At 44.0% G+C, this 27,774-nt stretch overlaps 2 protein-coding genes across 5 annotated transcripts in view; one reads left to right on the forward strand and one right to left on the reverse strand.

Annotated features, from left to right (window-relative positions):
• The first annotated feature begins 4,158 nt into the window (after window positions 1-4,158).
• LOC120860903 (lactase-like protein) lies at window positions 4,159-19,880 on the forward strand. The gene is made up of 13 exons (XM_040236619.1): window positions 4,159-4,351; window positions 4,978-5,141; window positions 5,720-5,807; window positions 6,298-6,407; window positions 8,018-8,146; window positions 8,249-8,344; window positions 9,691-9,745; window positions 9,833-9,994; window positions 15,560-15,834; window positions 16,625-16,751; window positions 16,923-17,122; window positions 17,853-17,916; window positions 19,731-19,880. The coding sequence occupies exons 1-13, from the start codon at window positions 4,198-4,200 to the stop codon at window positions 19,844-19,846; spliced, it is 1,740 nt and encodes a 579-aa protein (XP_040092553.1). The 5' UTR covers window positions 4,159-4,197; the 3' UTR covers window positions 19,847-19,880.
• Window positions 18,721-27,774, reverse strand: part of LOC120860902 (protein zwilch homolog) — a 42,712-nt gene continuing 33,658 nt past the window's right edge. For 3 of the 4 annotated variants that reach the window (XR_005720457.1, XM_040236618.1, XM_040236616.1), the window contains 3 exons: window positions 24,953-25,065; window positions 21,236-21,350; window positions 19,472-20,019 (listed from right to left, as the gene is read on the reverse strand). Coding sequence is in view for 3 of the 4 variants with exons in the window: in XM_040236618.1 (XP_040092552.1) it covers window positions 21,262-21,350; window positions 24,953-25,065 (202 nt within the window). In the remaining variant the exon portion in view is untranslated. Of the gene's footprint in view, window positions 20,020-21,235; window positions 21,351-24,952; window positions 25,066-27,774 lie in introns of all 4 variants that reach the window. The other variant, XM_040236617.1, reaches the window with a different exon arrangement.

Below are 27,774 nucleotides of genomic sequence, written 5' to 3' on the forward strand. Positions count from 1 at the left end.
GAACTCCCATGGAGATGATTTTTTAAGGCTTTTACCTACACCTACACCTACATCATTTCATTTAATGCTTAAAGACCCTATGAAGCAGGTACTATTGTCCTCCCCATTTGTATATGAAAAATGGCTCTGAGAAATTCAGTAACCTGTATGGAACACTCAGCTGGCAGATGCTGAGCTGAGATTCAAAGATATGTTTTACTGTAGTGTCCCTGATCCTAACCAATACTCTCTTCTGCTCCACAGGCCACTCTTCCTCCAGGGGTTTGTCACAGAGGACTTGTCTGCTCCATCCTCAGAAGAAAGCTCAGGGGGAAAGTCTGACTTGGGTGCAGAGTGCTCCTTATAAACCAAGCACCTCACTCCTGTCCCTTTACTTCCCAGATCAACTCCGCACCCCATGATGGACTTCCTTCCCCAACGGTCCCTGCAGATAGATACACATACATATAGACAGACACACACCAACCAATCCCCTGATGAGCTCAACCAAGCCCATTCTCATCCCTGCAAATTGCCCCCTCCATCTCAGCCCAGTTCCTGCAGAGACAAGACAACCTGAAAACAGCCTGTCACCCCTTTAATGAACTTCAGAGCTGGAGAAGACTGCAGACAGCTGGTAGCCAGCCTCCAGATAGAGGGTGGATGGGACCTAGAGACCCCTTTCCTCCCCAGAGAGAGAAGCATTGACTCCTAGGGTCAGGAAAGAGAATGACTGGGCCCTGGTTGTCATCAGGGTGCACCCTTAAATACTAGCTCCTGTTCCAAGTAGGGAGCCTCAGTCACCGTTACCTGATCCCACAGCTACTTCCTGGTGGCATGGAGGCAGGAATCTGATTTCCTGAATCCCTGGTGTCCTTCCCACACCTGCCCTTTGATTCCCTCTGAAGGATCCTGAGGTATAGAGCAGGTTGAGCTGAGCCTCTCCCATCCCCACACCCACTTTGACCCTGTGCCTGGGACCCATCAGTGCTCCCCAGCATGGAAGACCAGACATTTTGCTTTTACTACATCCCTTCCTGAAAGACATGGAGCTTAGGTTGTAGCCTGGGCCCTATAGAGGCTGTTGGCAGAGGGCACCCCACCTCTGCAACCCCTTGCAGGGAAGAAGGAGGGGGAAGGTACAGAGGCCCACCCATCCCCCAACACACCTCACCTTCAGCCAGGCCTGGCCTCCAGGGCCTTCAGAATACTCCCCACCCCATCTCTACCCCCCACACACGCCTGAGGAAGGGGTTCTATCATGGTTGCTTCAAGCCTCTGGCAGGGCCTGAGCAGCCCCGGATGGGATGGGGTTGGGGGCAGAAAGGGGACAGCCCTGAGGCCCAAGTCCTTCCAGCTTGGAGCCTGTGGGGAGAATGGAGATCAGACGGTGGAGACTGGGTCTGCAGACAGACCCCAAGCAGCCCGGCCGTGCCAGGATGGCCAACCCCTCCCCCAACACAAACACGAGGCCCCTGGCTCTCAGAGAAGGGGAGCATTTTTCAGAGATGACATCAGGTCTTAAAGTTCTATGTTCCCTGCCAACCTCAGCCTGAAGAGCAGGGTCCCCAGGGCCCACAGGCCTGGAGAGGCAGGCAGTGGCACTGGTGCAAAGAGCGTGCCCCCGTTTCAGACCCCCACAGCCCTCCGCCCGCAGAAGAGACGGCCGTGGGGGTGAGGTCCAACGATCTGCTCGCCTGAGGACACAGTCCTGCCTGGCCAGTGCAGGACAGATGCGAGGGGAGAGAAGGTACCAGGCTGCCAGGTCCCCAGACACGGCTCAGAGCCTTTGCTCCTGCTGTTACCTCCGTCAGTTCCCACACCCTCCCTGCTCCACACCATCCAGCAAGTGCCTCCACATCCTTCAAGTGTCTTGTCCAATGTCCCTTCCGGTGAAGCTAGCCCCACCTCCCTGAGCCTCTACAGCTCTGTCCATCCTTCCACTAGAGCCCTGATCACTAGTACAGCTTTTCTTCTCCATCTTGCCCTCTTCCCCACAAGACCCTGAATTCCTGGGGGGCTCAGACAAAGTGCCAGTTCACTCTGGCAGAAAGAAATTAATCAACCACAAAGGCGTAGGAACTGCCCAGTTATGGAGCCACAGCGGGGATTAGCTGAAGGCACGGAGGCTAGTTGTTCAGTGATATGCAGGGAGTTGGGGTGAGGGAGTGGGTAGCGAGAGCAAACGAGGGGAATGCCTAGTGACGGAAGCATGGGGCAGGGGCTTGGCAGCCTGGGTTGGGAGGAGGAGGTGTTGAGACCCCAGGGAGGGTGGGTGATTTTTTGTTTTTTTGTTTAATAGTCATTTATTTGGCTGTGTTCCTTAGAAGGAAGTTATGACCAACCTAGACAGCATATTAAAAAGCAGAGACGTTACTTTGCCAACAAAGGTCCATCTAGTCAAGGCTATAGTTTTTCCAGTAATTGTGTATGGATGTGAGTTGGACTGTGAAGAAGGCTGAGCGCCGAAGGATTGATGCTTTTGAACTGTGGTGTTGGAGAAGGTTCTTGAGAGTCCCTTGGACTGCAAGGAGATCCAACCAGTCCATCCTAAAGATCAGTCCTGGGTGTTCACTGGAGGGACTGACGTTGAAGCTGAAACTCCAATACTTTGGCCACCTGATGCAAAGAGCTGACTCGTTAGAAAAGACCCTGATGCTGAGAAAGATTGAGGGCAGAAGGAGAAGGGGATGACAGGGGATGAGATGGTTCGATGGCATCACCAACACAATGGACATGGGTTTGGGTGGGCTCCGGGAGTTGGTGATGGACAGGGAGGCCTGATGTGCTGCGGTCCATGGGGTAGCAAAGAGTCAGACACTACTGAGCAACTGAACTGAACTGAATTTGGCTGTGTTGGGTTGCGGCATGCAACTCTTAGTTGTGATATGTGGGATCTAGTTCCCTGACCAGGAACTGAAGCTGGGCCCCCTGTACTGGGGTCATAGAGTCTTAGCCAATAGATCACCAGGGAAGTCTCACCTTTTCTTTCTTTTTTTTTGTATTTTTTATTTTTTGGCCACCCCAAGAGGCTTACAGGATCTTAGTTCCCTGACCAGGGGAACTGCCATCAACCCATAGCAGTAAAAGTCCCTAACCACGGGACTGCCAGAGAATTTCTCAGGAAGTTGTGATTGAATGAGTGAGTGAGTAGAGGAATGAATGAGGGGTCCAAAGAGAGGAAGGAGAAATGGGAAAACCAAACTTACCTTCTACAGTGAACTCTGCCTGGCTGGGGAGGGGTGGGGACAGAGACAGATGCTCTCACATCATGCTCCCTCCCCAGCCACCTGGATTTTCACAGGTTAAGGTGGGCTGGACGTGATGCATCAGGTCCAGAAGGGACCAGGGGACTGGGTGGCCTCCCCTTTACCATGGGAGGGGGCTGACTGCATGCCCTGGGCCCAGGGCCAAGCTGCCGGGTGCTGACTCAGGCCCTGCTGGCCAGCTCAGCATTCCTGCCCTCCCCACTGAATTGGGGCTATTGAAGCTCTTTGTAGGGGAGTTAGGCCACTGGTCACACCCCCAACCCAGAGCCTTCGCTGCACTGAGGGCTCTGCCATCAGGAAGCGGGGCACACAGGCACTAAGGGGGTCAGTTGGAGAGTGCCCTGGACACCAGCTGCTACTCTGGGGGTGTCTGGGACCAAGGACAATCTAGGTAAGGTGACTAGGCTGGGTCAGGGAGGGGAGTCCAGGGGAAGAGAATTGCCTTCTTAGGACTGAAGATCCTGGGATGGCGGCACTTCTCATGACCCCTGGCTCTGGGAGGGGTCTGTCTCTCTGTATAGGCCGCGTTGTGTACATGGGGTGCTGCAGGGGTTCTGTGGGTTGTTCTGCCTCCCGCATCAGACTAGAGCATCCCTAAGCCAGAGTGGTTTCCCCATTGGGTTGAAGCCATCACAGAGGATAGGTTGGGTCTCCCCCATCAGGCAGGGACACGGGGTGGTTTGAAGCCTTGCCCATCAGACCCAGAGCTTCCCAAGCACAGTCGTTATCCTCCTGAGTGTCTAACTTGAGGATTGTATCTGGAGCCCAGTCTCAGCCTGTGCTGGTGTGTCCCAGCAAAAACCACGGAGAACCTGCCCCACAAGAGCCAATGCTTCATTAGATAAAGTGCCCCCACCTAGTCCCACCTCCTCCTCTCTTGTCTTTGCCCTTAAGCCAGGATCTGCACCCCCTGCCCCGAATCCTGGCTGCTCGGGCTGACACCTGTCAGATGTGCTTTCTCAGGTATGGGGGAGGGCCGGGTGCCATGAAGCCAGTGCGGGTTGTTACTCTTTGCTGGGTGCTACTGCTGGTGTCCAGGCTGGGGGCCACCAGGAAGGAATCCCCAGAAGAGGCCTCCTTCTACTATGGAAACTTCCCACTTGGTATGTCCACTCTCCAGTTGCTCTGTCTGTCTGTCCATCTGTCTGTTGGCTTGCCCACACTGGCTGACCTGTCAAGGAGTTTCGGTGTTTCAGCTTCCTTACGGGTAGCATGGTGAAAATAACTCCATGTAGTTGTTCTGAAATAAAAGTTCCTAACAGATTTTTTAAAAATTTTATTGGCGTGTAGTTGCTTTTCAGTCTGATGTTAGTTTCTGCTGTATGGCAAAATGAATTCATTGTACGTATACATATACCCCTTCTTTTTTGGATTTCCTTCCCGTTTAGGTCACCACAGAGCACTGAGTAGAGCTCCTTGTGCTATACTGAAGTTTCTCATTAGTTATCTGTTTTTTATATAGTGTTTACAGGGCCTAACATATATTTTTTAAGTTACTATATAGATAGTAAATGCCAATCAGAGCTAAAATAGTGCAGATAATGCTTTTAATGCATTATGTCTCTCCCCTCCCCCTGCCACACATGCTCCCACCCCTACCTCTAGGGAGATAGGGCAGGCTGCCAGGGAGGGGGCTTGTCCTGTGGTCCTGGAGGCACAGCCCAGGATCCCAGTCCCGGATGGGTAGTGGGAGAGGGCTCAGGGCCCAGCTTGGGGTCTCCCCCTGCAGGCTTCTCCTGGGGTGTGGGCAGTTCTGCCTTCCAGACTGAGGGCGCCTGGGACCAGCATGGGAAAGGGCCCAGCATCTGGGACACCTTCACGCACAGCGGGAAGGGGAACGTGCTCGGGGATGAGACAGCAGATGTGGCCTGCAACAGCTACTACAAGGTCCAAGTGAGTGATGGGTGTGCTTGCGCGTGACTGAGCATCACTTAGCAAGAGCTGGGAGGTGACATACAGGGAGCCCACGTGACGATGTCAGCTAGGTGCTCCACTGAGCGCCTCAACCCTGACGCAGCTGGGCAGGGAGGGGCTGGTGGTGACCAGGGCTTGGGGAGGGGGTGCCAGGATATGGGGAAGGTATGTGGAATGGAGAAGGAAAAGAAAGCAGGCTCCACCTGAGCCAGGGCCTTAGTCCAAGGGATGGGCAGCTGAAGGGCCAAGGCCTTGGCCCAAGGGCCTACAGGCCATCGTGGCCCTTGTATGGGAGTCGGCCCCATGGAGACAGTGGGACCAGCTCATCCTCTCTCTCTCTGCCCAACACCCACCCTCCTCTTTGGATTGGGGGTCCAGAACCCTTGTGGATTTCTCAGAGCACCCCCATATCCTGCCTTTTACTCTACTCCTGGCATAGCCCCGGGAGGAGGCAGGGGGAGGTGGCCTCACCCCCGCTGTGTAGATGTGGAGCGTGGCCAGGAGGCGCCCTGGCAGGGCCCAGCTGACCCAGCCCGCACCCACCCCCGTCTGCACAGGAGGACGTCGCTCTGCTGAGGGAGCTGCATGTCAGCCACTACCGCTTCTCCCTCTCCTGGCCCCGGCTCCTGCCCACGGGCGTCCGAGGTGAGCTAAGGCCACCCTCTCCCTGCCCCAGAGCGGCCTCTTTTGGTCATGTTGGCTTGGTGGGGACACCACACATCCTGGGTGGGGAGAACAGCTCACAAGCACAGTTTCCCCAGCAGCATCACGGATTCCGAAGGTAGCTGGGCTCAGAAGTCCCCAACCTTTTTGTCACCAGGGACTGGTTTTGTGGAAGAAAAATTTTCCACAGATGGTTTTGGGGGATGGTTTTGAGATGATGCAAGCACATTACATTTACTGTGTGCTTTCTATTTTTATTACATCAGCTCCATCTCAGATCATTAGGCATTAGATCCTCAAGGTTGGGGACCCCTGGCTTGACTCCCAGGAGTAGCTCTTCAACCATCTGAGACCCAAGTGCTGGTGGACTGAGTGTGCCTTCAGGCCTGCAGAAAGCTCCAGGGTCCCGGCATAGTGCACTGCAGAAAGCCAGCATCCTTTCTCATCACATCCCTTTTTATTTCCCCCTCAGCTGACGGGGTGAACAGAAAGGGAATCCAATTCTACAGTGACTTCATCGATGCCCTTCTGAAGAGCAACATAACCCCCATCGTGACCTTGCACCACTGGGATCTCCCACAGGTGAGGCTGTGCAGGTTCAGAGGCCCAAGGGGAAGCTCAGCTCAGCAGGAGGGAGCCTGCTCTGGGCACTTGGGTTGGCCAAGGTCGGGGCAAATCCTGGAGTCTGGGCTCTGGCTCAGGATAGGAAGATGGCAGGAAGTGAAGAAGAAATCTCAACTTATCCATGGCAGGGAAGTCACACTGATTTAACTGATGTTTGTAATAAGTGGTAAGGGCAGATTCTGATGTTTCCCAAAACATTTAACCGAGAAGCAACAACTCAAACTCACAAAGAAAGAAGTCTCTTTTGAGTAAGAGTTCATGGAATTTACACGTTTGTTTAGCCTTTCTTTCCCTAGTTTGTTAGAATTAGCACTGTTTGTGCCTGTACATAAGCACCCTTGGGACTTTACTGGAGGTCCAGTGGTTAAGACTCGGTGCTCCCAATGCTGGAGGCACAGGTATGATCCCTGGTCAGGGAATTAAGATCTCACATGCCAAAAATATATATATAAATTAATAAAAAATTTTACAAAAGATGAGCACCCCCACCTTCCCAAGTGATCTCTGTAAGAACCTCACTGTTAGACATCACTATTCAAGAAGTTTTCTCGTTTGTTCAACAAGGCTCCTCAGAGCCCAGCTGGCAGAGGAGTCGTCTCTGTACCTCCCTGTGACACACGGTGGTGGGAGGTCAGAGGGCAAGACATTGGCTTCAGGGAGGTGTGAGGGAGAAGATGGAGTTCCATCGACGCTTTGGAGGGTTGGGCGTGAGGTGGGAGGAAGGCCTCTGAGCTGGGGCTGGGATTGTAGGGCAGGCTTTGGGGAGGTGAACTGGAAACCATCTTCCAACTTCTTCCCTGGTTAATCACTGTCACTGCCCCTTTAGCATTCCCTCAGACCCTCCAAGACGAGTTCAGTAGGCAATCTTGACGGAGCGATGAATCTTGGGGAAATCTCGCATGATGAGCTGATGCCCTTGGGTGGGAGAGAGCCCTCCCTTGAAGGAAGCAGCACTGCTCTCATGACAGGCTTCTGGGAGGTTTCTGAGACCTGCATGGCCCTCAAAATTCTAACCAGAGTTCTCACTCCCAGCATTGTGTCTTATTTCTTCTTATAATCAAGATTCTTTTCTCATGATCAGATCTCTTTCCTCTGGCAGTTTTTCTTAAATACTCATTCCATACAGTTCTTTTTAAGCATGAGAATCTCAAACTTTCTCTGCTTCCTTCCTCTTGTTTGTATAAGGTATAATATGTCTCCATATTTCTCTACAGTTAAACACTCCAACTATCTTCCCATCTTTTCTCTCTCTCTTTACTGGGGTGTAGGCGCTTTACAAAGTTGTGATATTGTGTATGTTTCTGCTATAAATGAAGTGGATCAGCTATATATATACACATATGTTCCCTCCCTCTTGGACATCCCTCCCGCCTGACCCATTCCACCCCACTAAATCCTCAAGTTTTAATGCCTGAGACCCTGCATCTTTGCTCCCCTTTCCTCTAAACATCCTCTGTAGCTCCAATCAGCCAAGTTTCTTCCACAAACTTGGCCCATTGACCCCAAAAGTCTTTTCTGGAGACGGACCCCTGGGGCACCTGCTTCTCTCTCCATCCCTCTGTTTGCAGCTGCTCCAGGCCAAGTACGGCGGGTGGCAGAACGTGAGCATGGCCAACTACTTCAGTGATTATGCCAACCTGTGCTTTGAGGCTTTTGGGGACCGTGTGAAACACTGGGTTACTTTCAGTGATCCTCGGGTAAGCAGACCCCTGCTCCAGGTGGGAAAACCCACTTTCCAGCCAAGAGTGCACCCTGTCACTTCTAACACGTCCTGTGGTTCTCACTTGCCATCCCTGCAGACAATGGCAGAAGAGGGCTACGAGACGGGCCACCACGCACCTGGCCTGAAGCTCCAGGGCACGGGCCTGTACAAGGCGGCACATCATGTCATTAAGGTGAGGTGGGTCCTTCTGGGAGTGAAGGCCAGGGTCAAAGTGGAGCGGTGAGCGCCAGTGACAGCTAAGCCTGCCCCAGGGGCCCGAGTCTGAGCCCAGTCCTCTGCCACCTCGCGCCTTCACACCTGTGCACCATTCCCTTCCCTTCCATCTATGAGCGTCCACGAGGGAGGGTCCCATCCAGTGCTCTGCTGGACACTGTGGCTCAGATGCCAGGACGGCTCCCTAGAGCTAGCAGTCTGGAGCACATGAGTGTGAAAACTTGTCACCTACAGGTCTAAACTGCCTTGTGGGGCATGGTGACAGGAGGAAAGGGGGATGACAGTGAGCTAGGGGAGAAAATCTGTGCAGGACCAGAAGTAAGAGGAGGTTGGTGAAGGACAGCAGTAGGAAGGCGTTAGGAATGCTTGTCTGATAGCGCGGACTTCAAAGGATCTGGAGTTTTTGGAGGAGGAAGGAGAAATCATTTGGAAGCAACAACAAAGAGCAAGGCAGACACTCTCCTAAGGTATGTGGGGTGTGAGGGAAGAACAGTGGCATCTGCTGGCAAGAGTTGCAGGGGCTGCAGGGGTCTGCAGGGGCAGCCAGGCTCAGTTAGGGCGGAAGCTGAGCAGGACACGGGGGAGATGCTGATGGTGAAACCACCAGAAAGGCCTGAGAAGTGGGGAAGGGAATGGGCCCCATTCCAGGACATATATGAGGGTCCAGGTGACGGATGCAAGGCATGAGGGGGTGGCCCCCGATGGTCTCTCAACAGAAGGTGGACACTCTGATCAAGCGGGCAGGCAAGGGACCACTGGAGACATACCAGACCCTCAAATTCATATCAGCAAGAGAACTTTCTCATTCTTTCCCTATTTAGCTTAGGATTTCTTTAACTGTGAATATTTAAAGGGCAGAGCTCTGAAGACATCAGCGGGTCCCTGGGGGAGAATGTGGAGAGAAGGCAGCTTGGCACATTTTGCATTCTATTTCTCAAGACTGTTTCAGATGCTTGGTGTTTTCCTAATTTCCTGAGTACGTATGCTGAAAGCAATGCCTAGTGACAGCACAGGACAACCAAGAACAAAACAGACACGTTAGCAAAAATCTTAGAAACAATGAATAACACAAAGTGGTGGCTTATGAGTTCATGCCAGATTTAGACCAAGTTTCTTCCGTAGTACAAAGAAAATGGAAGGCAGAGGAAGCGAGACTATGGATTGGGCTAATCACTGCTGGACTCATGAAAAGGATAAAACTTAAAATGATCTCGAGTTAGAAAGGAGAGAAGGCCCACCTTGGGTTGAAAGGGAGGAGAGAAATGGATAAGGTGGGCACCTCTGATGGACTCCTTTCTCTTTCAGGCCCACGCCCAGGTCTGGCACGCCTACAACGACACGTGGCGCAGCCAGCAGCAAGGTGAGTCCTGCCACCAAGAGCACCGAGAACAGAGTGACCCGGGGAGCAGTGTCATTCTGCCTGCCACCCCCTTCTCTTTCTTTTAAGGTCTGGTGGGGATTTCATTAAACTGCGACTGGGGGGAACCTGTGGACCTCAGTAACCCCAAGGACATAGAGGCTGCCGAGAGATACCTACAGTTCTGCCTGGGCTGGTTTGCCAACCCCATTTACACCGGAGACTACCCCCAAGTCATGAAGGACCATATCGGTGAGCCATGTCACCTTTTCAGACTCCAAATAGCACAGCAAGAGTATGGAGCTTGAGTGAAGGGACGGAAAGTCAGGGGGAGAGAAGAACACACGGGGCTGGTTTGGGTGAAGCACTCAAGGGATAACCCAGCCCCCAGAGGATTGAGAACTGGTTATTTGAACTGGAAGGGTGAGGGACATCCAAACAAGTTTCCGACCTGGAAAATGAGAATATCAGAATCCAGGGGAAAAGCAGCCAGCAATTCTCGAAGCAGCTCTCTTCTGTGCTCCATTGTCCTGTCTCCTCCTCTCCACTCCACTCCACCCAGATGCAGCGAAGTAGGGGTGAGCAGTCAAAGGCACGGCCTTGGGTGGGCTCAGTCCTATTGCTGGTTCTTTTTGTCCCTTGAGGAGTACTTTCCAAGTTCTGGTGTCCACAGCGTCAGAGAAGAGAATAAAGACAATGCTATAATTCCAATGTTTTTAATTGCCACTTCATAGAAAACTGCAAATAAAATGGATTGAAAAGTAGAGGATTTATCATCTTACCTGAAATCCAGAAAAGGGTGATCCACAAGTAGTTAACTCAGCCCTCAGGGATGTCTTTGGGAACCCAGATTCATCTTTCCGCTCTGGTACTTTTAGCTAACTCATTATCTACTTTCCAAGGCCACAAGATGGCTACAGGAGCTCCAGGCATCACATCTTTGAATATCAACACTCTGAAGCAGAAAGAAAGGGAATAGCACTATCATCTGTTTTTAAGAACAAGGAAAATCTTCCTAAGAAACAGCTTCTACTTCCAGCTGACTTCCCTTTGAGCCTCAGTTCAGTTCAGCTCAGTCACTCAATCGTGTCTGACTCTTTGCAACCCCATTGACTGCAGCACGCCAAGCCTCCCTGTCCATCACCACTCCTGGAGTCCATTCAGACTCATGTCCGTCGAGTTGGTGATGCCATCCAACCATCTCATCCTCTGTCGTCTCTTTCTCCTCCTGCTTTCAATCTTTCCCAGCATCAGGGTCTTTTCAAATGAGTCAGTTCTTTGCATCAGAACTGATGCCAAAGTATTGGAGTTTCAGCTTCAGCATTAGTCCTTCCAATGAATATTCAGGACTGATTTCCTTTAGGATGGACTGGTTGGATCTCCTTGCAATCCAAGGGACTCTCAAGAGTCTTCTCCAAGACCACAGTTCAAAAGCATCAATTCTTCGGTACTCAGCTTTCTTAATAGTTCAACTCTCATATACATACATGACTATTGGAAAAACCGTAGCCTTGACTAGATGGACCTTTGTTGGCAAAGTAATGTCTCTACTTTTTAATATGCTATCTAGGTTGGTCATAACTTTTCTTCCAAGGAGTAAGCGTCTTTTAATTTCATGGCTGCAGTCACCATCTGCAGTGATTTTGGAGCCCCCCAAAAATAAAGTCTGACACTGTTTCTACTGTTTCCCCATCTATTTCCCATGAAGTGATGAGACCAGATGCCATGATCTTCGTTTTCTGAATGTTGAGCTTTAAGCCAACTTTTTCACTCTCCTCTTTCACTTTCATCAAGAGGCTCTTTAGTTCCTCTTCACTTTCTGCCATAAGGGTGGTGTCATCTGCATATTTGAGGTTATTGATATTTCTCCCAGCAATCTTGATTCCAGCTTGTGCCTCATCCAGCCCAGCTTTTCTCATGATGTACTCTGCATATAAGTTAAATAAGCAGGATGACAATATACAGCCTTGACGTACTCCTTTCCCAATTTGGAAACAGTCTGTCCAGTTCTAACTGCTGCTTCCTGACTGCATAAAGGTTTCTCAAGTGGCAAGTCAGGTGGTCCGGTATTCCCATCTCTTTCAGAATTTTCCACAGTTTGTTGTGATCCACACAGTCAAAGGCTTTGGCATAGTCAATAAAGCAGAAATAGATGTTTTTTTCTGCAACTCTCTTGCTTTTTTGATGACCCAGCCAATGTTGGCAATTTGATCTCTGCTTCCTCTGCCTTTTCTAAAACCAGCTTGAACATCTGGAAGTTTACGGTTCATGTATTGCTGAAGCCTGGCTTGGAGAATTTTGAGCAATACTCTACTAGCGTGTGAAATGAGTGCAATTGTGCGGTAGTTTGAGCATTCTTTGGCATTGACTTTCTTTGGGATTGGAATGAAAACTGACCTTTTCCAGTCCTGTGGCCACTGCTGAGTCTTCCAAATGTGCTGGCATATTGAGTGCAGCACTTTCACAGCATCATCTTTTGGGATTTGAAATAGCTCAACTGGAATTCCACCACCTCCACTAGCTTTGTTCGTAGTGATGCTTCCTAAGGCCCACTTGACTTCACATTCCAGGATGTCTGGGTCTAGGTGAGTGATCACACCACTGTGATTATCTGGGTCGTGAAGATCTGTTTTGTACAGTTCTTTGTCCCCTTTGTGCCTCAGGGGACAGAATTGTCATTAGCCCCAAGGTACCCTCTACCACCAGGACTAGAGCCTCAGAAGCTGTGGGTGGGGGGATGGGGGACTAAGACTTACAGAAAGGATGTAGCCCTCAGAAAGAGGGTGAGAACACAGAAGCAGACCAGCATGGGACTACTGGGTAGGCAACCAGCAGCGTCCAGCCAATCTAAAACATGTAACTGTGATTTGGTTTCGCCTCCCTAGAAAAAGGCAACGAGGACAGTGAAATAGATTAAAATCTCATGCATCAACATTGTTTTAATGTTTGACTAAGAATGTTTGCATCAATGTGTCAAAAATTTCCCCTTCTAAAGGGGAAATGTATCAGACCATTTATCAGACTTCTCTAGAAGAGTTGGCAGCAAGTTCTAATTCCAACTTGGTCACTAACCAGTGAGTGATTCTGGGCAAGGTGCTTCACCTTTTCCTGTCTCAGTCTCTCATCTAAAAATGAAGGGATTAGTGTCTATAAATTGTTACTGTGGCCACATTGAGAATGCAAGTTTTGCTTCCACTGTTGTTATTCTGTTGAAGTGGTGAGTGAGACTGGTAACATTCCGCTAGGCTAATGAGTAAAAATTGGATAGAACAAGACTTTTCAATATTAGAAAAGATTAAGGAATATATAGCAATGTACTTGCTATCTTTAACTTCAAGGGTCCTAAAATAAATTGTTTGAGGAAACTGGATCTCAAAGATTACAGGTGGGGAATTTTGAAGTGTGTATCTATTCCAATGGAGATCAAAGAGGCCCAACTAAAAGAACTGTGGGCTGACTGACAAGACAGCTGTGGATTGAGCAAATCTTTCTGAAAGGGCTGTATTATCTTGGAAATTATGACTGGAGGAACTAAGGTGATTGCCAGTGGAAAGAACCAGAACATGTGGAATTCCTTTAAAATGTATTGACTTAAAATAATTGTGCCTATGTTACACATTAAAAAAAAAAAAACTTTACAGTTAAAAAAAGTGAAGGGATTAGAGAAAATAATCTCTAAAAATCTTTTGACAACAACCAGTTCTGTGACACATCTGTGCATATACACTCAAAATCTTGAGAAAATCACTCCTGAAGATGTGTAAGAAAAAAGCCCTCATATGGGACAGTGCCCACGTGGAACATTCCTACACCCCATCATTCACATGCTGTGTTTGCTCTCTCAGGACCTTCAGAAGCCACTGCAGGTGCCACAGGACTGTACTAAAGAACCAAACTGATTATTTATCCTAGAGAAGTTCTTGGGCTTAAGGTCAATAAACCTAGACCCCACCAACTCCAACTCTGATAATTCAAGTAAGAACAGGGCTCAATTTTTCCTTTATACAATGTGGAAAGAAGGATCTTCTAAGTAGTTTTTTCTTTTTCTTCCTCCAGCATTATTGACTATAGTTGACAAAACAGTTAATATTTTCTTTAGTAGTGAAAGCACTCTGCCTGAAATCTCATTCGCAAATTACTTCCAGGCATCTCTGAAGCATTCATTCACAATAAATACATAAAGAAAGGTAATTCTAGACCAGTATTGTGCAACAGAACCTTTGGTGATCATGGGAATGTTCTACATGTCCTATACCTGTGCTGTTCAATATGAGAGCCTGTAGCCAGTTGTGTCTATTTAAATTCCAATCAAACAAAATTAAAAGTTCCATCCTTCAGTGACTGAGTTGAAGATGCAGTCAACATTAGCCGTATTCCAATAGCCACATATGGTGAGTGGTTATTGTAGTAGACACTACAATAGGGGTGGCAATTCCTAGTTTTTCTCAAGTTCTTAAATATAACTGAAAATAATTTTAATATTTGAATGCATTTAATAATACAATCTTTTCATTCATTTAATCTAAGCCAGTAACCTCTTTGGAAACATTTTTATGACTGCATTTTTAGTTATCAACTCATATAAAAATGTTACTTTCCTTTATACATTGACTTAAACTTTTTTTGAGTAGTTTATACAAGGACATGTTTCAAAGTATATCTTTTAAACATCTAGTTGTAGTTCCCAAAAAACAGAACGAAACAGAATGATGTAAAAACATAGATGATGGTGAGGGTCATAACAGGGAGGATGACGGCCATTTACTAAGCTTCCTATGAATAAAGTCTTAACCTGAGCACTCAATTTATATGTTTTGGAGGCAGCAAATTTCTGACCTTAATTTATGTCTTTCCTTTAAGCCTCAAACTATGGAACTTGTCTCTAAAACATTTTTTGAACATAATGGTGAACCTACCCTTACGATGGTACAAACATCAATGTTAGTGTAGAAAACTAGAAAATTTTGGGTTAAGCTTCCTTCCCTCCCCTACCTCACTGTTCCTATCCTCCCCAGAAGGAAGTACTTTCAGAGATGGATTGTGCTGATAAGCAAAAAACACTGCTGCTTGGTATGTGTACTTACGTATATACTCATAACGCTCTGCATCTTTGTTTCACTCGAGCGTCCATCTTGGCACTCATCTATGCTGGTATATGAAACACCGCCTCATTCATTCCAATGGCTGCAGAGTGTGGCACTGATGTAACACATCCCATCACTTACTAATCAGTCTCTCCTGACAGACCTTCAGGTTGCTTCCAATCTTTTGCTAATGAAGATCCTTGTACATACATCCTTTTACATGAGTAGTGTAGGATAAGTAGATTTGAATCGGTCAGTGAAAGGACATACACTTTTACAATTTTGAAAGTGAGGACACTGCCCAACACAGAGGTGGTACCAGCTACCACCACCACAGGCCTGAACATGACTGTCTCTCCCCCACTTGCCAGAGTACCACTGGCCTCCAGTTCCCTTCCAAGAGGCAGACAAAATTACCAATTTTTGATGTAAGGAATAACCTAGTTCTACTTTTTTTCCAGATAGCTGCACAATTTCCCATACACCACTTACTGAGTAATCTGTGAAAATATAACTTTTAAGCAATATGAACTGAAAAATTTTTGGCTAGCATTCCAATGAAGAAATTCCAGTTTGAAAGGCTAAGATGGTAATTTCCATGCTGATGCATTCCAAAGCCCAGGATCTGGATATTGGCTTTCATGTCAACACACCAGTATCATCGTGGTACCTGACAACAGAATGACTGTGAGAAAATAAAACTTGGTTAAGTTCTACTTTTTTCTCTCATTAGGAAGAAAGAGTGCAGAGCAAGGCCTGGAAATGTCGAGGTTGCCAGTGTTCTCACTCCAGGAGAAGAGCTACATTAAAGGCACATCTGATTTCTTGGGCTTAGGCCATTTTACGACTCGGTACATCACGGAAAGGAACTATCCTTCTGGCCAGGGGCCCAGCTACCAGAATGATCGTGACTTAGTAGAACTGGTTGACCCAAACTGGCCTGATCTGGGATCTAAATGGCTATATTCTGTGCCATGGGGATTTCGGAGGCTTCTCAACTTTGCTCAGGTGACTACATTAAGCTGAAGGACATTTTTTACCTGAATTCATGTTTTTACAGCATAAGCTCAGGTGCCTACATTTTAAAGTTAATTAAAAAACCCAGTTACACTTCAGAAGCTACTAGATACAGACTTTAAAGAAAGACTAATGTGGACTTTCTTGGTGATCCAATGGTTAAGATTCTCAACTTCCATTGCAGAGGGCACAGGTTCAATCCTTGGTCAGAGAACTAAGATCCCACATGGTACACAGCATGACCAAAAAAAGATGAATGTTTACTAATAATCATATATAGAGATCATATACATGGTTGTTATATCTTATATAAATTCATGTAATATGCATATATATCATATATAACAATATATGATATGTGATACAGATATTATATACATTTATAAATAAATTTCAAAAATACTTATTTTTCTGCTCTTCTCACCTATAATGGAATATATGGACAAAAACAAGACCTGAAGTATATTTTCTCCAAAATGATGGCTTGTCAAGAAATGAATTCTTCTGAGACTTCCCTGGTGGTTCAGTGGCTAAGGCTCCATGCTTCCAGTCCAGGGATGCAGGGGGCACAGGTTCAATTCCTGGTCAGGGAACTAAGATCCCATTTGCTTCATGGTGCGGCCAAAAATAAATATACATGCATATATATATATATAATTTTTTCCTATATGAGCTTGCCTTCTGCCTACATTCATCTCTAAATAAACATGCTAACTGGCAGCTGCTAAACACCAATTAGAATATGGCAGGCTTCAATATGTGTTGCCATGATTCCTTTCAGACTCAGTACGGCAATCCACTCATATATGTGACAGAAAATGGAGCGTCTCAAAAATTACACTGTACCCAATTGTGTGATGAGTGGAGAATTCGATATCTTAAAGGATACACAAATGAAATGCTAAAAGGTAAGATACAAACTGTCTTCACATCTCTTTTTATTCAATTTGGGCAAAATTTGATAACAATTGATTAAAACTTTCTAAATCGCATAAATGAAAATATTTAAGGTTATCTTCACAATACTATTTTTCAAAGAAAATAAAACATATTCAAAATGGAATAAAATGTCTTTGCAGCTATCAAAGATGGTGCTAATGTAAAAGGGTATACTTCCTGGTCTCTGTTGGATAAGTTTGAATGGGAGAGAGGATACTCAGATAGATATGGATTCTACTATATTGATTTCAACAAGAAAAATAGGCCGCGCTATCCAAAGGCTTCAGTTGAATATTACAAGAGGATTATCACTGCCAATGGGTTTCCCAATACGAGAGAGGTAGGAATAATTCTCGATGTTATTCTTTCTGGATTTTAGAACTAGGTAACTGGAGTACAGAGTTTAGCAAGCACCTCACAGGGGTATCTGGGAACAGGGCCCGGTGTTTTTCCCCCTCCTTGCTTATTTGCTTGGAATGGGGGTAAGGACAATGCAATCCTAGCACACAGAGCATTAAGAGCAGACTAGGGTTATTAAATTTTTTCCTTTCTCTTCCCACCAAATGGCACAGCAATACAAGTGCACTGTTTCCAAAATGAGATTAAAATAGTAAAAAATATTCTGTAAAACCTCCCATTTTCTAAAACCTACACATTTTGCTATCAGCTCTCTATTCTCTATGCTGTTGCACCCAATGGCAGGGAATGTAAGTTGTAATTTAGAGTGTCTTAATTCTTTTGAAAAAAATCTCACTTGTTCATCAACATTCTTTTAGGCTGAGCCTAGTTGGACTATAAATAGAAGCAGTGACTGATGGTTATCAGGTATTCACTATTTTTGCATTAGTAGAAAAGATAGTAATGCATTATTAGAAAAAGATAGCTAGATTATAATAAAAACTGCTCTTTAGCTCCCTCACAATGATGCATAGGCGTTCAATAAATATTAACTGATTTAAACTATAAGCAGATTCTTGGAAAAATTTTTACCCCACAGTATTCCAAAAATGATTTCAAACAGTGCAAACATAGTCTAAGACAACTTTACTTACCAAGTGGGTTTTTATTAGGTGGAAAGTTGGTACTTCAAAGCCTTGGAAATTTGCTCTATCAACAACCAGATGCTTGCTGCAGGTGAGTTTAATTCTTTGATAATTAAACCATGTAATTAACATATGTAGTGGTATTACCAAAACTCAAAATGTGGACACACCTTAAGTCAATCTTCCAAAACCACATGATTAGAAATGGACTTTTTTCCTTTACTTTGTAGCAATGTCAAATTTCTATCAGCATTTAAAATATTTTCTAAAATGTTCTTTTCATGAAAAAGAAATATTTTATCTACTCTAGTTTGATTCTGAATGATAGTGTAAATTTATAAATCTACTATTGTTATAGTGGGCTGTTGGAAGGAGGCAGAAATTCAACCATTCTACCAAATGGAATGAAGAAAAATCCACAAATACTCTAGACATTATATTCACTCACTCAGCAAGTCATTATTAAAGTCACTATTGGCTCAAGGGTGTTTTAACCCCAGGGACATAGCAATAAACAAAACAAGGTCCTTGCTCTCACAGAAGGCATTTCTAATGCAATAGGATCTAAAAGGGTCAGAGATGTTGCATAAGCAGGATAGTAAACAAGCATCAAGAAATGCCAAGCATATCATGTTTCTCTGTAGTCTGTCTTTACGTATCAGGGGCTTCCTTTGTAGCTCAGTCTGCCTGCCTGCAATCAAGGAGACCCGGGTTTGATTCCTGGATCGGGAAGATCCCCTGGAGAAGGAAATGGCACCCCACTCCAGTACTATGGCCTGCGAATCCCATGGACAGAGGAGCCTGGCAGGCTACAATCCATGGGGTCACAAGAGTCAGAGATGACTTAGCAACTAAACCACCAAATATAAGGGCAACGAGAGAAATACACTTCCTGTTTTAACAAATTTTTTTTTACTGCTATGCACATTTAAAAAATTCATCTTTAATGTGGTATCAGAGGTGGAAAATGCTAGCTCAAATCCTACCAACTCAGCTATTTTTACAGGCCAATATACCACTGTCCCTTCCCCCTCTCATCTAAATAATCAAGCAACAATAAAGATGTATATTTTATTAAATTAAAATAATAAAGAAACATGATGTAGAATTTACTACTGAGCCCATGAGCTCCATGAGAATAGGGTCTGGGCCTTACTTATCTCAGCAACCAAGGGTACCTGGCACAAAACCTAAAAGCAGGCATTTCGTAAATGTCTACTACAATATTAGTGCACATGAAATAATGTTTATCATTTAACTCTTAAAATTATTTAGCTATGGTAAGAATTACCATAAGCATTTTCAATATAGAAATTCCTATACCTCTGAACTGATACCTATTAAGATATACAATCACACCTTTCAGTTCAGGTCAGTTGCTCAGTCGTGTCCCACTCTTTGCGACCCCATGAATTACAGCATGCCAGGCCTCCCTGTCCATCACCAACTCCTGGAGTTCACTCAAACTCACATCACACCTTTGAAAGGCTGCAAATATTTCTCAAGAAATTTTTTTTTCTCCTAAATCCCTCCAATGAGTCCACGGCCATACCACCCTGAACGTACCCAATATCATCTAAATCACCCCAGTGAGAATTACAGAAGCTGAGGAATATGGCTGCTAATATTCTGAGTAAGCACAAGCATTAACATACATATAGACTTTATTATAGTACTGAAGAACCAAAAGTCAGCATTCTTTACCCATATTTTCTAAAGTATCTCACGAAGCCCTTACACAATTTTTTATACATTTAATATACCAGGTTCTCTTTTTTATAGCAAATGAGAATTAGCAAGTGTGATGATGCCATGTTCCAAGTTTTTCCGGACAGCTGAAGCTTTTCAGGATGAAGCTGCATTCGCCTTCTAATCTGCCGTGTTGGTCTCTCCCCTCCACTGCAGAGCCTTTGCTAAGTTACATGCAGATTGTGACGGAGATCGTGGTACCGACAGTCTGCACCCTCTGTATACTAATCGCTGCAGTTCTCCTGATGCTTCTCCTGCGGAGTCTGAGCTGAGACGCGGTCACCTGTTTTGCAGCCACGTCTTTCAGAGAGAACCATCAGGATCTTCCTCAGCTTCTTTCCCCTTTTTCTCCTTTAAAGGCTCAGGCACATCTCTGTTTTCAGGTTTTGTGATAATTACCTTCCATTACCTCTGTCCATTTTTTGGGGGGAGGGGGGAGTTAGAGCTAGGATTTAAGAATTAGAAAATTAAGTGTAAATGAAATAAAAATCACCTGTAATCTCACCCTTCTCAAAGTCAATGTTAGTATTTTGCTGTATATCATGCACTGATTTTTATTTTGCAGAAAGGGATCATACTGCACAAATGGTTTTATGATTTATCTCATTTTAAAATCTGTCCTGGGGACTTCCCTGGTGGTCCAGTGGTTAACACTTCCACTTTCCACTGCAGGGGGTGCAAGTTTGATCTCTGGGGGGAAGCTATCCCACATGCCTTGTGGCCAAAAAAACTCAAAAACATAAAAAATAAAAATGAAAAATAAAATCTGTCTGGAAATATTATTTTAATGTAGAAATGATTACCACATTAGGACTGTGCTACATATGACAAAGTCAGTCCTTTAGATAACAACGCTTTCAGGCCATCATGCGAAAGCACTAGACGTGGACTCAGTAAATGAGGATGTGGGCTTCTCTAGAGAAACTTTCTTATGCTAAATGAGCATCCTTTACTCACTGAAATAAGAAATGCTATATACTTAATTCGTGTATCTTCTCTGTAACTGGATAGTTTTTTAAAAGTCCATTTTATTCTTAACTATGCTAAAATGCTAAAATTAATATCCATTTATTGGGTATAAAACACAGCTTAAGGAAAACTCATTCACTATCTGATTCTATTTAGCACTGGTGAAACACAAAAACAGTTAGATCATAGAAAGGGTTATTCCATTCATTCTTTTGGTTAATACTATCTCAAGTTAAACCTTTTAAAAAGGAACTTACATCTGGGGGTTAGTCCTACATTTGGGATGAGTTACAACTCATCCCAAAGTTTCACAAAACTTTGCTTTCAATGTCAAGTCAACATGCCTGTTCAAGGTTTTTCTGTTCCATCAACGGTTTTGAAACCAAACTCTCTACTATATATACAGATTTCAGATGCAAAGACATTATCACTCAAAAAATTGTTTTTTTTCATTTCTCTGGTTTTAGGATTAAACTGTCAGTTGACTATGACAGCTTCTTTCAACTACAGAAGGTAGAAAGGAAATTAGACTTGCACAGCTAACACCTGGTAAGCCTTTTATGTGATTACTAATAATTCATATTTCAAATGTATTAAGTCAGCATTTATGTCATAGAAAGGAAAAAAGAAAAAGCATAAGGTACTTAGGACATTATCAAGTATTTTCAGAGAATAAAGAATGAACATACTACCTTACAGAGGGCCCCAGCAGCACACCTCACTTGAAATGCACCTGGCTGCAGGTAACCATGCTAGTAAAGGATAGCCTTTCTTCCAAGCTACCGTTTAATGTTAATTCAGAAAAGTCTATAACCAGAGAGAGAGAGAGATCAAAATCAATTACCAGCCAGCTTTTCTACTAAGTTACTGCTGAATTTTACAATAATCAAGAGGTGGTCTGAATGATGTGTCTTCTACCTGAACAGAACCTGCTAGACAAAAATCAGCAAAGACAATTTCTTTAAATGGTTAACCTTCTTGATGCACTGAAAACAATGACTAAACAAACTAAGAGGGCTTCCCTGGTGGCTTAGTGGTAAAGAATCCACCTGCCAATGCAGGAGACATGGGTTCAATCCCTGGTCCAGGAAGATGTCACGTGCTGTGGAGTAACTAAGTCTCTGCGACACAAGTACTGAGCCTGTGTTCTAGAGCCCGGGAGCCACAAGAGAAGCCATGACAATGAGAAACCCACCCACCACAACCAGAGGAAGGCCCCCTCTCACTGCATTTAGAGGAAAAAAGCCTGAGAGGCAATGAAGACCCAGTATAGCCAAAAATAAAAACTAAACACTAATAAAAAAAACCTAAGAGATTTTTAATTATATATTTTGGGGACTTTCCTGGCAGTCCAGTGGTTATGACTCCGTGCTTCCACTGCAGGCTGCCCAGGTATGATCCTTGGAAAGGGACTAAAATCCCACAAAATGTGTGGGGTAGTATAAAAAAAAAAAAGATGTGTTTTAAATATGACAACCTACTGCTTTAGTTTTTGTGCCTCTTTTGCTACAGTTAAACAATTTTCTTTTTCTAATCATAATATATATTTCAGAAAACATTTTCTACTTAGGATTTATAGTCTTAGAGCTAGAAACACATCCATTTTTTTTTCTCCTGAAGACTGTTGTATTTCAAAAATAAATGATACAATTAACATTTAGACAAGACCATGTCCACTTCCTTGTGGGTCAACATTTTGGTTTTTAGATTCCCACCATTACCAGCAACCATCTGCCGAGCACCCACCAGGTGGGTAGCACTCTACTGGACACTTTTTCTCCCCCATTAACTCCAAGTCATTATTCTCTCTTCCCAGGGCAGCTAAAAGTATACTTCTCTCTCTTCAGTCTTTCTGCTTTTGATGTAAATTGTCTTATTCAAGAGCACCATACCATTAGGTATCTTGAAAAGCTAGTATTTGACCTAAGTGCTCAGTCCAGTGAAACAGAAAGTCTAATTTTGTAAATGCCTATAATCTTTGGCCAAAAATAAATGATTTACTGGGCTTTAATATTTACAGCTGAAGCTTTGTGTGAATAATCTATGACTTTTACAAATGAGGTCCTCCTTCAACAGTGGGTCTTCCTTTGCGCCAAAGGTCACTGAATAATTTCTAGACAAACACATCAATAACACATGATGGGTAGAAGAAGTAATAAGGTTCAAGTCAAATGGAGTTTGAGTGTGTTTCCAATCACACAAATATATGATTTCATAAAAATTCCGTATTTTCATAAAAGAAGTCACTGGACCAATACATTAGCAAATAGATTTAACTCTCCCGTTCAAAATATCTTGCATTCTTTTTTGAAGTATCAAAGACTCTAGAAGATAGGTTCTGTATACTTCACTTACTCAGCATCATTGGAAAAGGTGTTTAATCTTGTTTAAAAGGTGTTTAATCTTATATTAATCTCCTAACAGAGGTTTAATCTTCAGGTAATAAATTTTAAAATGGCATTTTTGAAAAATATATCACATTTATTCAAGTATTTTAAACTTTTAAAATCATAAATAAAATTATAAATAAAATAATAAATCACCTTTAAGTAAAAAAAAAACAAAACTGAAACAAATGTAGATAAAATGTTTAAACTGATGATCTTTAACCTTTGTTGGCACAATGAAATCACCTGGAGAACTTTAAAAAATCTGATGTCCAACGATTGATTCACTTGGTTATTAGGGCTTTAAAGGCTCCCCCTCCAGTGTTCTTGCCTAGAGAATCCCAGGGATGGGGGAGCCTGGTGGGCTGCCGTATCTATGGGGTCACACAGAGTCGGACATGACTGAAGCGACTTCAGCAGCAGCAGCAGCAGATGATTCTAATGATCAAAGCTGAGACCCACCCCTGACCTCATCATTCCACACCTCAGGGTCAAGTTTAATCGTCTTTTCAGAGGTTCTTCTATGCTCCGGGTTTATATTTTGCTACTGTAAACAATACCACAATTAGTAATCTGGTCAAAATTTTATTTTGGTGGATACCACCCTCCACAGAAGCCATACAACTCGACATTCCAGCCAGCAGTGTGTAAGATCTCCCCAAATCCTGGCCAGCATGGTGACACCAAACCTGCTGATCTTTGCTAATCTGACAGGTGAGAGTATCTACATAATATAAATTTGCATTTCTCTTATTATATGTGAGGTTGAGCATCTTTTATTCTTAAGATTACACTTGAATTTCCTTTTTGGTAGTGGTGGTGGTTTTAGTCACTAAGTCAAGTCTGACTCTTGAGACCCCATAGCCTGTTAGCCTTGAGACCCTTGTTAGCCTGCCAGGCTCCTCCTTCCACAGGATTTTCCAAGCAAGAACACTGGAGTGGGTTGCCACAGTACATATTACTTGCTCATTTTTCTTCTTCCTGATTTGAAAGTTCTTTATATACTGGGAAATGTCACCCCTTTTCTGAAAATGAGCTACAAATTTGTTTTCCTAGTTTATCATCTGTCTGTTGTTTAACCTCTGGCATTTTTTGCCAGGCAGAAATTTACTTTTATATAGTTCATTTTTAATCTTTTATAGGCTCCAGCTTTTATATCACACTTAGAAAAGAAAAGATAGCACAATTTTAACTGATGGTTCTTAGGAAATTTCAGTTTCTTTAGGACTTTTACAGTTCAGCCATGTGAATCAAAATGTTTCTATTCTACTTTAGAGAAGTTTCCATTACATCTGAATCAAAACATATTGGGTGTGTAGGAGGGGAGAGTAAACAATTTCTGGAAATAATTTTGCAACTTATCAATCACTGTAATACAACTATTTGTGTTCCCAGCCTTTCAAATTCTTCTTGAATTCTACCGTAAAACTATCAGATTTTATTTTGGATATCTCTGTAATATTTCAATCAGCCATTTAAGACATACAAATAAGACATGACAGCCTCACACAATCCATGTGCACAGAGACAATAGTTTTTACAGGTGCTTATTGAAGGAGGAAGACTCAGTGGGGTAGCTAATTATACTAGGCACAAAGAGACATCCTTTCATGGACACACACCACCTTGGATATACAATACTAGAAATCTCAACCCTTATTTAAGATACAGAGACGGTATTAGGGCAGAAATGTCACCACTGTTTTAAACAGTACACACAAGGGTGAAGTATGAGCTAGCATTTCATTTTTTTTTCCTCAAGGTATTTCCATTTCATAACCTATTTTCACACCTATGTCCCTATTGCTTGGCCTCTTTTAATAAAATTTCCTCTAGGCAGGAAAATGAGAAAAAGCACTCTTTCATGATTTTTTTTTTTTTCCAAATAAAGAGGTTTATATCTAGAGTTCAAGAAAATTATTTAAAACTAGGCACAAGGGCTCTAATAATAATCTCTATTAGTAAAATTTAGTTTATTTTCTACTCGAATAATTTACATGAATAGACTACAAACCACTTTACCAGGTCTATGAAAATTCAGATGGTCTACAGGTGGGCTATCACTCAGTTGCCAAACTGTTTTCACCGTCTTTTGACCACTATTTATTTCGACTCTCCATTTCTGTGGCTTCTCACTAAGGAAAGAAAAAAATATCAAAGAAAAAACAATCCAATTCCTTCTTGGTATAGTTGAAGTCCTTTTGCAATAAACACTGAGGAAGAAGAGGTGGAGAGGTCACAATTTCCACCCTTAAGAAGCACAGTCAAAAGAGGTAGAGAAACAAGAATATAAACAATAACAATTTGGTGCAGCCATTACTGAAAACAGTATGGCGATTCCTTAAAAAATACTAAAAATAGTTACTAGATGACCCAGCAATCCCACTCCTGGGCATATACCCAGAAAAGACAAAACCTCTAATTTGAAAGGATACGTGCACCCCAATGTGCAGGGCAGCACTATTTACAATAGCAAGCAACCTAAGTGTCCCTCAGCAGATAACGGATAAAGAAGATGTGGTGCACACGCGCACACACACGGGCTGCTACTCAGCCACAGAAAAGAATGGAACACCATCGCAGCATTATGGACGGACCTCGAGATCATCACACTGAGTGGGGTAAGTCAGACAAAGACAAAGGTATGATATCACTTACTTGTGGAATCTAAATAACAACACAAATGAACTTATTTACCAAACAGAAATAAACACACAGACATAGAAACAAACTTGGTTACCAAAGGAGAAAGGCGTGTGGGAGGGATAAATTGGGAGTACAGAATTAACAGATACTATATATAAAAGAAATATAGGCCACTATATCTAAAAGAAATAAATAGCAAGGATCTACTATATAGCACAGGGAACTATATTCAATATCATATAATAACCTATAATGAAAAAGAATCTGAAAAAAATACGTATGTATAACTGAATTACTCTGCTAATATACCTGCAACTAATACAATACAGTTTTTATCAACTATATTCAATAAAAATAAATAATAATAATTCTGAAAAATGTTGTAATAGAGAAATATCAGATACAAGAGGGGGCCATGAACGAGAGGTAATTTGACTTAGATTGGGACTGCAGAGTTGAAAAAGAATCCTCAGAGATGGTGGCCTTTGAGCTGAGCCTGTAATGAAATTAGGAGCAGTTAGTTAGACAGAAAAGATCCAGGATGAAGAACAGACATGGGTGGAGGCACAAAACACTCTCAGGTAAGCACATGTGGTGCCTGAGGAAATGCAAGAACACAGGGCCTCTGACTCGAAGAGACATGGCACATGGAAGGTGTGGTGGCACATGGGCCGGAAAGGCCGAGGACAGGCACAGTCCACACTGAGAGATGAAACTCTATCCTGAAGGTAAGGGAGCCATTTAAACAGAAGGAAGTCATGGTGGGATCTGAATTTCAGGAAGATCACTTTGGTGGTGACACAGAGAAGGAAGTTAATGGAGGCAAACACAGCAGCTAGGAAAAAGAATTGTACTGTACTTAGTCCAGGGATGAAATGAGCAGATGTGAAATATTCAACACATGCAAAGGTGCAGAGAAAGGAACAGATTTAAGAGCTTCCAAGGAGGTCAGGACTTGGGAATCATTTCAAGGAGGGAGAAAGTGACAGCAATGAGTGGAAGATACGGCCAAGGTTTATGCTTTGGGCATTGGATGAAGACTAATGATGGCTACTTGAGAGGAAACACAGGAGGAGGAAAAGTGTTGGGAAGGGGAGTGAACAGGTGGGATTTAGAGTCTGAACCACCTACAGGACATTGAAGCTGGAGACAAAGGTTATGAATTACCATTAGCCCAGAGGAACTGAAGATTGGGATGTAAACACCATCACCTAGTGAAGACAGAAAGTAAGAAAAGAGGGCAGATGGTGGAGTTCTGGTGGACACTCACATATGAATAAAGCAAAGGACGGAGAATTTGAAAAGAGAACCACTCTCAGCCTTGGGGGTGGGCCAGAGAGGTACAGTTAAAATTAAGACAGGTGCTGCAGAGCAGCTAAGCCCATGCACCACAGCTACCGAAGCCTGAGCGACCTAGAGCCTGTGTTCCGCAACAAGGGTAGCCACAGCAATGAGAAGCCTGGATATCACAGCAAAGAGTGGCCCCCTGCTCACTGCAACAAGAGAAAGCCCGAGCACAGTGACAAGGACCCAGGGCAACCAAAAATAAAGAAATTTTAAAAATTAAGACAGAATGTGATGTCAAGAAAACAAAGGAAGGGGATGGGTTCAAGAAAGCAGTAGTGTCAAATGCCACGGAGCACTACAAACGCTTACAGGAGAAAGAACTGGTGGGCTAGCTAGTTACCTAAGGGGACAAAAACACTCTTCTCCTGGAAAGCATTGTCTGGATTTGCCAATTAGAAGGCCACTGGCAACTTCTGATTAACGATTTCAGGCAAGGGATGAGGTTTGGCTAAGAGGGAACTATACAGAGGAAGGGTATAAAGAGAGCAGTTTTAGTATGAAAGAAATTTCAAGTCTACTGTGTGCTGAGAGAAGAGTCAGGAAGACCACGATTTGAGGCAACCTCAGTGTCTGCATGGATGGCCAGTCTTAGCCTCAGTTCCATCCCTCTGAAATCCCAAATACCAAATCCTTCCCTCACTCCCACAGCCACGTCTTTGACTTGTCGTCAGTTCAGTTCAGTCGCTCAGTCGTGTCCAACTCTTTGAGACCCCATGGACTGCAGCATGCCGGGCTTCCCTGTCCATCACCAACTCTTGGAGTTTACTCAAACTCATGTCCATCAAGTCAGAGATGCCATCCAACCATCTCATCCTCTGTCATCCCCTTCCCCCACCTTCAATCTTTCTCAG

Source organism: Oryx dammah, unplaced genomic scaffold (genome assembly GCF_014754425.2).
Source record: "Oryx dammah isolate SB20612 unplaced genomic scaffold, SCBI_Odam_1.1 HiC_scaffold_11209, whole genome shotgun sequence".
In the NCBI taxonomy this organism is placed as follows: Eukaryota; Metazoa; Chordata; class Mammalia; order Artiodactyla; family Bovidae; genus Oryx; species Oryx dammah.

Coding starts and splice junctions, on each gene's coding strand:
- LOC120860903 (XM_040236619.1), top strand. CDS start 4,198: ATGTGCTTTCTCAGGTATGGGGGAGGGCCGGGTGCCATGAAGCCAGTG. Junction 16,752..16,922: donor CACAAATGAAATGCTAAAAG/GTAAGATACAAA, acceptor ATGTCTTTGCAG/CTATCAAAGATGGTGCTAAT. Junction 17,917..19,730: donor CAACCAGATGCTTGCTGCAG/GTGAGTTTAATT, acceptor CCTCCACTGCAG/AGCCTTTGCTAAGTTACATG.